At 42.1% G+C, this 10,082-nt stretch overlaps 1 protein-coding gene across 1 annotated transcript in view; it reads left to right on the top strand.

Annotated features, from left to right (window-relative positions):
• The first annotated feature begins 1,746 nt into the window (after nt 1-1,746).
• The window catches only part of LOC126260696 (uncharacterized), a 90,026-nt gene continuing 81,690 nt past the window's right edge, over nt 1,747-10,082 (top strand). Inside the window, exon 1 of the mRNA XM_049958031.1 lies at nt 1,747-1,768. Coding sequence (XP_049813988.1) covers nt 1,747-1,768 — 22 coding nt within the window. The remainder of the gene's footprint in view (nt 1,769-10,082) is intronic.

Here is a 10,082-nt window from a genome sequence, read left to right as displayed (position 1 = left end):
TCCCATAGTGTTCAGAGCCATATGAACCATTTCAATTCTCCTATTTCGTATCCTCTGGTGCGTGATCACAGAGGACTGCGACGCTGACAAATGTGTGAATAAAGCGGCATGGGGTCCCTCTGAGACCACCCCAAGTTTGGCAAAACCCTCGATGGCACCCGCCCACCTTTACTGAGAATTTTAAAAACATACCTTTATATGCAGAACCCGTGACGAAGTCCTAGGCGTCTGCAGAGCGGTAGTCCTTCGAGGCTCTGCGACTGTGGATGGCGCAAGAGCAGCAGCCGCAGCAGAGTACATCGCCTGCAGGCGTCTGCAACACGCGTCATAGGTTCTGTCCGCACTGGAACATTTTTAAAGTGCTCAAATATGCAGGTGGATGGCACAGAGAGCTTTTTCCACAGTGTGTGAGTGTGTGTGTGTGTGTGTGTGTGTGGGGGGGGGGTCCTAGAAGCAACCTTTGCCCCTTTGTTCGCGCAAGTGAAAATATCACAAATCCGCTCCCCCATCCCCCCCCCCTCCTAGGCGCTTAATCATCCCACAGAAGAGAGCAAAATAGGAAAGGTTGAAAAAGCACAAACACCCTTTGCTGTTTCGGATCATTTTCACATTTCACCGAGTGGTGCTGAAAAGTCCGTAGTGGTTCCAGCCTATACACGAGAATAATAACTGCGGTTGTACTGCTCTCCAAGGGGGTCAGCTCACATTTAATGGGGATGCAGCCCCATAATGTCCTTAGGAAAGGGCAGAAACGCCCGAGGCAGAAGTGCCAAAGGCTGTGAAAAAAGTCTTACTATTGGTCACCAACACTACGAACTTCCGTTCTCGACATCGAAATACGTGGAAATCAACACCCTAGGGAAAGGGGTGGTTTAATTCAGGCCTTTTCATACCAGTTATGACCGGTGGTGTGTGTGGAATTTTTTCCTCTGTCACTCGTAAGATATCGCGTGATTTTAACGCTGTGCGTAGCCATTCTAACCTCATTTGTTGAGGCGTCAAAACAAGAAGTGAAATGTGGGTAACAGGGTACATACAGGACACATACAAGGTGGCTATGGGCAGAATTGTGGTGACGTCTGGCGCCAATGTGACATAATTAACCCTAAATGAAGCTTTGAGGTGCAGCCTTTTTTTTTTTTTCGCATGTGTCTCAAACGTCGTCGAGCCCGAAGCTGACGTCGCAGAGCGCCACACGTTTGCAACATTACAGAGGAAATTTGTGCGCACCTTCAAGCCAAATTTTAGACTTAGGCGTCGGAATGGGTGGAAATTACGGGGTTTCTAAACAATGATCCTTTAAATCTATTAGTGTAAAAAATTTTTTTGTCTGGTTTGCTTATAGTGTACAGTGCGTCACACACATGAAAGTAAATGCGTCTGGAAATAGGAATTTCTTTGGATTCATTCGATCGCACAAGACAGCATCACAGCTATTACAGACTTAGCTACCAGTACAATGGGGACAGATAACGTAATATCTGTAGTATTGTGCAGTTCACTGATTGGTAAACATTTCGTTTTTCCAAGAGCAGCTGGTTTTTATTGTTGAACTGTATTTTCCCAATCATTCCTACGCTCATGGTATGTACGCGTTTAGTGGGAAACAGTCAAATCCCGCTTTAGTAAACAGTTCAGTAATAACGAATTTAATTGTGTGATTCCAGAAATGTGGATCATTTGTTGCCAAAAAGAAAATTGGAGGGTCGGCCATCCCGACGGATTCTAAAATACCTGAGTTGAGGGATGTTATATGAGTTCGCCCGCAGTAAGTTTGAGCAGACTTTCAGTCCAATCTCATGTTTCGTACGGTAGTGCTCAGAAGCGTCACAGAAGTTAATGTTTCCGGCACATCTTGTACAATGGTCAGGAACTGAAGGCGTCAGGTAAAGAGTAGTGCCTAGCGTATTGCACATGGTTTCTGTCATTTGTTGACATTACAGACATCGCAGTACTGACTTGCGTTTTCTTCACTGATGAGATATGGTTTCACCATAGCGGGTACGTGAATGGTCAAAACACAAGAAGATGGTAAAACCCACACACCATGCACTCTCAGATAATTGCTGTGTGGTGTGTCGTATCGTATCGCGTCATTGACGAGTGGGCCCCATTTCCTTTGAAACTACAGTGGACAGTGTTCTTTACTGAGACATCATTACATAGCTTACTTCGCTTCTTGAGGCAGTTAAACGTCATTTTTGATTGGATCACGACGGCTCATTTGTCAAACATCTAATAGAGCTACTTATTTCCTAACAAGGGGAGGCCGCCAATTGTGAAATTCAGATTTGATTCGTACTGTGCATAATAAAAGCTCATGGCCAGAGGTGTAATGTGGCAAAGCACCAACATGCACTTCTCAGCCGTTGTCGAGAAAATCGACAGTTAAAAGAAACCGTTGCGGTGAAATACTCTCTACGATTACCGACTTTCCTCAGCGTCGTGGCGCAGCGGTAAGCGCTTGGGTTCGTAATCCGAAGGTCGCGGGATCGAATCTCGAGCCATGCAATTTTTTTTTTATTATTGGTTTTTGTAATTCAAATATATATATATATATATATATATATATATATATATATATATATATATATATATATATATATATCAACTATTAATGAATTGCTTATGCATGTTGGTGAAGGCGGATCGCTCTCCAATTGTACCGCCTCCAATTTTGCGTTTGTTTTAACAGGGGGCTCTCACGTCCGCACTGATTTTCGACGACGTTATAAGTTGCGCTAGGGACCGCATCTACCTCTTTCGAAGTTAGCAGGCAACTACGCTGTTATGCGGCGGCTCGTTTCGGCCCATTCAACATCTGTCCTTCAAGTGTAACGAGCGAGTAACGGAATTTATATTTCATACCTGCCACAGCAAATTTGTATTCGTGAGGTTTCTATTCTAATTCGAACGTTTGACTTACGCTATACGTATTCGTTTCGGAATATCGTTTCTACGTCTTCCCTTAAAACCCACACACCATGCACTCTCAGATAATTGCTGCGTGGTTAAAATTATGAAGACAATTAATAACATTTGTGAAATACAACTTTGTTTGCGGAAAACATAATGATGTTCGAAGTCGCCAGTTTTTCCACGACAAACGACTTTCAACAACATATTATATGCATAATTGCTGCAACTGATTACCGGGAATTATATATATATATATATATATATATATATATATATATGTGTGTGTGTGTGTGTGTGTGTGTGTGTGTGTGTGTGTGTATACACACATTTGAATTACAAAAAACAAATACTAAAAAAAAAAAGTTGCATGGTGCGAGATTCGATCCGGCGACCTTCGGATTACGAACCCGAGCGCTTACCGATGCGCCACGACGCAGTAGAAAATTATTAATCGTAGAGAGTAGTTCCCTGTAACGGTTTCTTTTAACTGTCGATTTTCTCGACAACGACTGAGAAGTGCATCTTGGTGCTTTGCCACATTACACCTCTGGCCATGAGCTTTTATTATGCGCAGTATGAATTGAATCTGAATTTCACAATTGGCGGCCTCCCCTTGTAAGAGAACTCTTGCTGATCGAATCGTCTCTAAAGATTTTTGTCCCCACGTTCTCCTGAATTAACGTCTCAAAAAATCATCAACTCAGGCTACTTCAAGGTAAGTTAAAGGTATAGTTCAGAGCTCTGGACACAGCGAGCCAATCAGACCCGAATGACCCCTGTGTCGCCCTCTGCTAATGGCGTCATCGAGTGTGTAGAGGGATATGTGGTCAGCACACCGCTCTCCCTTGAAACCGCTATGAATCGGTCGGGAAGCTCCCCAGTTGTCCTCACAGGGCTGAGAGTGCGCTGTATCAGTCACCCCACTGGGCAGTCAACGACCTCCAGCGGAAACGTCTCCTACAAAAAAGTCCTGATCACTTTTTCTGTAGGATTAATAGTTTTCGTGTAGCTAGAGAGAGAATGTGCAATTCTCGCACTTAGCTATTGGAAGCTATGTATGAGGGTTACATAAGTCGACATCGGTAGGGGTAGGTGAATTACCGTGTATATATACAAGGTGTTAAGGGCGTAAGGGCAGATATTTCTATTGATGACTGAGCATTGTACTGGATAATATTATATCGGTATTACTTAATTTACAGACTAATAAATGGCTCTGAGCACTATGGGACTTAACATCTGAGGTCATCAGTCCCCTAGAACGTAGAACTACTTAAACCTAACTAACCTAAGGACATCACACACATCCATGCCCGAGGCAGGATTCGAACCTGCGACCGGTGTGGTCGCGCGGCTCCAGACTGAAGCGCCTAGAACCGCTCAGCCAGACTAATAATTGTAGCTATTATGAGTAGCACAGTTTTAGGTTGGTTAGTACAGAGCAAGCCCTTAATATTTATTTTTCCCTTGGCTGTAGACCAGGTATTTGTGCGGATGTATGGGCGCAAAAAAGTAGCCTACAGTGAGAGGTTTAGGTCACTTCGCGGTGGAGTTACTACCATGCAGAAAACATCATGTAGTAAATTATGTGATGTGTTTGTAAGAAGATTATTAGCAAAGGGAACAAATAACTAACACAGTGAAGTGAGTAAATATTACATCCTGTATATAGGATGAAATGTCTGGGAGTGATACCTCACGTCATTGGGAAAACTGATGCTTACCATCGACGCTAGGTGTCCTTTCTATGGGTCTACCCCCGAGAGGAGCAGAGTGCAGGCACCCTGTTCCATATGTATATCTTATATCTTGCCTATAGTCCAGCCATGTACTGCATGAAAGCAAAATTAAAGTTCCTTATTCGCGTCTTAAGTTTCTTTCTTCACTTAGAAACACTTATTCTTGTTGAAAACCACTCTATGAAGTTACCCGGATATGTTGTATGCAGCCATCCTGGTTAGCAGACCCAGCTGCATAAGGTCGTCAGAAACAGTATGAAAAGTTGTAAGGGTAGATTGTGCTGAGAAATAATTGTCAAGAAAAAATTCGACACTTTGCGCCGTTTCCGAGTTAACTAGCACTGAAGTTAGCCAACGAGGCCGTTGTGTGTGCAAATTCAAGTGATCAACTACAGGGTGTTTCAAAAATGACCGGTATATTTGAAACGGCAATAAAAACTAAACGAGCAGCGATAGAAATACACCGTTTGTTGCAATATGCTTGGGACAACAGTACATTTTCAGGCGGACAAACTTTCGAAATTACAGTAGTTGCAATTTCCAACAACAGATGGCGCTGCAAGTGATGTGCAAGATATAGAAGACAACGCAGTCTGTGGGTGCGCCATTCTGTACGTCGTCTTTCTGCTGTAAGCGTGTGCTGTTCACAACGTGCAAGTGTGCTGTGGACAACATGGTTTATTCCTTAGAACAGAGGATTTTTCTGGTGTTGGAATTCCACCGCCTAGAACACAGTGTTGTTGCAACAAGAAGAAGTTTTCAACGGAGGTTTAATGTAACCAAAGGACCGAAAAGCGATACAATAAAGGATCTGTTTGAAAAATTTCAACGGACTGGGAACGTGACGGATGAACGTGCTGGAAAGGTAGGGCGACCGCGTACGGCAACCACAGAGGGCAACGCGCAGCTAGTGCAGCAGGTGATCCAACAGCGGCCTCGGGTTTCCGTTCGCTGTGTTGCAGCTGCGGTCCAAATGACGCCAACGTCCACGTATCGTCTCATGCCCCAGAGTTTACACCTCTATCCATACAAAATTCAAACGCGGCAACCCCTCAGAGAGACATTCGCTAACGATATAGTGCACAGGATTGATGACGGCGATATGCATGTGGGCAGCATTTGGTTTACTGACGAAGCTTATTTTTACCTGGACGGCTTCGTCAATAAACAGAACTGGCGCATATGGGGAACCGAAAAGCCCCATGTTGCAGTCCCATCGTCCCTGCATCCTCAAAAAGTACTGGTCTGGGCCGCCATTTCTTCCAAAGGAATCATTGGCCCATTTTTCAGATCCGGAACGATTACTGCATCACGCTATCTGGACATTCTTCGTGATTTTGTGGCGGTACAAACTGCCTTAGACGACACTGGGAACACCTCGTGGTTTATGCAAGATGGTGCCCAGCCACATCGCACGGCCGACGTCTTTAATTTCCTGAATGAATATTTCGATGATCGTGTGATTGCTTTGGGCTATCCGAAACATACAGGAGGCGGCGTGGATTGGCCTCCCTATTCGCCAGACATGAACCCCTGTGACTTCTTTCTGTGCGGACACTTGAAAGACCAGGTGTACCGCCAGAATCCAGAAACAATTGAACAGCTGAAGCAGTACATCTCATCTGCATGTGAAGCCATTCCGCCAGACACGTTGTCAAAGGTTTCGGGTAATTTCATTCAGAGACTACGCCATATTATTGCTACGCATGGTGGATATGTGGAAAATATCGTACTATAGAGTTTCCCAGACCGCAGCGCCATCTGTTGTTGACAATTGTAACTACTGTAATTTCGAAAGTTTGTCTGCCTGAAAATGTACTGTTGTCCCAAGCATATTGCAACAAACGGTGTATTTCTATCGCTGCTCGTTTAGTTTTTATTGCCGTTTCAAATATACCGGTCATTTTTGAAACACCCTGTAGATACCACTGGCATCAGTTGTTCTCATAGCATAGGTGACAGCTCACGAGACTGCTCAGCGTTTGTCTCAGGGTCGATCCTTACTGCCGTCCCTCGTCCAATGTTTGTATAATTATGTCGTTAGGTTTTAGGTAACCGAACAAAGAACAAGTTCAGCAACACGGTCTCTGCCGGGCCGCTTGAATTTGCGTGCGCAACTACACTTCAGCGTTAGTTAACTCAAAAACGGCGCAGTGTATTGTATTTTTTTAACAGTTATTCCTTAACACAGCCTACCCTACAATACACAAGCTCTTCAGACGTTTCAGACCACCCTGTACAAATGTTATTGTAAAAGTAAGACGATTGGTTAATGCTAGAATTAAATGGTGAAATCTAAGACTTACCATCACGGTGTGGTAAAAATCCGAAATTTCTTATTATATTCTTAGATTTCGAACTTTTACAAAGAAACGTTGGTGAATCTTAGGATGTATCCATACCAACTGGTAAAACCGTATTTATTTAAATAGATTGTATTTATTGTAAATTTATGTACTCGTATTTTAAACATTCTTGCATTCCAATGTGATTATAATGAGAAATATTCCATATTAGTAAAAGATGCTGTAAAAAGTGTTACCTTGTGAATGTTAATTTTTATTACAAGGCTGACTATTGAAACATTTCGAATTACTTAATATGGAACACGATTTACACAATCAGTTTTTAGTTGAACACTTTTTTAAGAAATAGCACTTTTTGAACCCTTATCCTCCAATAAAATATTATTTGACAACCACTCCCCATAGACTAATTTCTTCTCTTGCTACTTCTTCGACGTTGAAAAATTTACCTTGCACAATGTCAGTTGGTTCCTAGTACAGTTTACCAGCTTTGGTACCAAGTTGATAAAATTCATCACTACTGCTGTTACAGACTTTGCATCAATTTTTGCCCTGTTTACATCCGGTATTTTAATTCTCACATTCTGTCCAACTGAAGGTTTTGAAATTTTATTTCATGAGGTTGCTTTCATTTTCTTTGCCTGGAATTGAAGACCTTCTTTGCAGCTTCTCGAATCCATTTCACTTTATTAACACTGTTGGAAGTTGCCAGTGTCTCGTCACAACCATCAGCTGGTACTGGTGTCTCGTTAACTGTCTTCGAATCCTGTGTCTCTGGTGCTTCCTCATCTACTGCAGCCTCACTTTCTACCTCTTTTCCTTTTGTTCCATTACTTTATTCACTGGCGTCAATTCCTTTGTCGTCATTTTCAGTTTCCTGTGAGTCAGTGGATGCGGTGTTTAGCATTTTTCCAAGTCTTCTTCAGTGTTTATATTTTTTATTAAATCACGTGAAACATGTGAGGTCACAATTCCCATTTTCACTGGAACCCAAACATGGCTTCACATCGAGAACATCTGATCCCTTCATGATAAGTCCTCATTGCTTGCACAGACCTCAGCCTTTCAGAACATTCAGAAGTTTCATTTGTCTCCATCCAAGTTGATAATATATGTTCGATATCTTGATTTGCTCTTTCGACTGATCCCTGAAACTGACTGCCTCGGCTTCCCGTGGACTATCTTTATATCACTCCACAACCCACAGAAACTTTGAATGACTTGGTTACAAAACTCTCTACTATTATCAGAATAAAGGATACTTGGGGCTCCAAAGGTGGTAGAAATGTCCAAAAGATGATATGCTACTTCAAAGCCCTTTTCGAAGTTAGTGCGCGGAGGATAACATATTTTGTCAAACGATCTCGGTATATAAGTATGAACCTCGACTTATTGTCTGGGTTTGCCTGCATGTCGATTATGTCAATTTGGTATCGTGAATTCATTTCACTGTGTATGATAGGTTTCACTATAACACCCCTTTTCAATGTTTTTTGCTTTTTCTCACATGGTTCACCTAATCTCAAATAAGTAACGATTGCTTCAGCAGTCACAGTCTTGTACTTACGATTCTGTTCCACAGTGATTCTTGTTCGACGGCCATGGCCTATAGCAACGTGGGTCTCAAGTAGTCCGTTAAACAGTTCATCAAAACGAACGTAATAACGAGTTTCTTTTCTTCCAACAGACACCAGCGCTATGAGTTTCTCTTCACCTTCGATGTTGAGAGCATCATATCGCTTCAAATGCCTGTAGTGAACAGATTTTTTATTGGAAACAATTTTTGCATTTTTCACTTCACTTAACAGAATATTATATTGCTTTGCAGTGACATAAAAATTGTTGTCCTTCTTCTTATTCACTGTTTCACTTAAAACTTCGTAAAATCTGTTTCTCATAACATCACTCATTGTGCTGCAAAGCTGCTGAAGAAACACCACTAAAACGAGTCGCAAAGGGGCCGTACGCACGATGCTCGACACTGACTGAAACTACGCAGCGGTCAGTGGGCTGAGGACTTGCAAACAAAGAAACTTATCTGAACTCAAAATTGGCAGCAATGAAACTTGTCTGAACCGGCACGATGGAGGCGAGAGTCTTCAATCCAGCTTTTATCAGTTTGCGTTGTTAAATCGTAAGATTTAGCAATGTCTCTTGGTAAAGTTCGAAATCTATGCATATAATAAGAAGTTTTGGACTTCTGCCACATCGCAATGGTAAATCTTACGTTTCAGCAGTTGATTGCATGATTTACAAATTATCTTACTTTTACAATAGCTTATACATAGAGGGTAATTCACATGTCCCTCCCTTTGGGTTTTGTGCAACCCACATTGCCTTCATAAACCACTAGCGAGATTTTCATATTCCCTCACTTGCTCCACGCAAACTATTAGTCATATATAAAAAATGGAAAGGACTGAGACGCCCTGCTAAACGCTCAGGTCAGGACAGTTAGTTTAAATTGTGGAAAGTGGCCAAAATAAGGGGCTGTCAGTTAGACTCGAACGTACAACTTTATTTATTTGACCAAACAATACAAAAGCCAAGAAATTATTTTTTTGAAAAAAAAAGCATTAATTTTTGGAATTTAATTACCGGCTGATTGCGTCATACAATCTCATGCCTTAAGGACCAGACCACTTTAATTTAAAATCGCCTAAAAACCAATAACTTAAGACTCAAACCAAAATCGGAAATGTAAAAGGCAGAAGGCCTTATCTTAAATCAGTTCTTTCAATTAGGCTGAAGGCCCAAAGAGTCTCTCAGCTTAAGAGCAAAACAACTTTAATTTAAAAATCGGCTGAATGCCTATCACTTAAGCCTCAAATCAAATAAATTTTTAAAAGGCCAAAGGCCTTATCTTAAAACAGTTCTTTAAATTAGGCTGAAGGTCCAAACAATCTTACGCCTTAAGGGTAAAGCAACCTTGATTTAAAATACAAATAATAAGAACAAATAAGAAAAGGCAGTACACTCAACGGCGCTCAGAAGTTTCCGAGGATCGGCCTGGAATTCCAACACTAACGCTCGCTTAGGTGAGACAGGCAGTCGGCCGAACCATTCTCTATCCGACGACAACCCAAACAACAGACAGTCAACAGACCCACCGACAAGA

Source organism: Schistocerca nitens, chromosome 5 (assembly GCF_023898315.1).
Source record: "Schistocerca nitens isolate TAMUIC-IGC-003100 chromosome 5, iqSchNite1.1, whole genome shotgun sequence".
NCBI classification, from domain to species: Eukaryota; Metazoa; Arthropoda; class Insecta; order Orthoptera; family Acrididae; genus Schistocerca; species Schistocerca nitens.
This window is presented reverse-complemented; position numbering and strand designations above follow the sequence as displayed.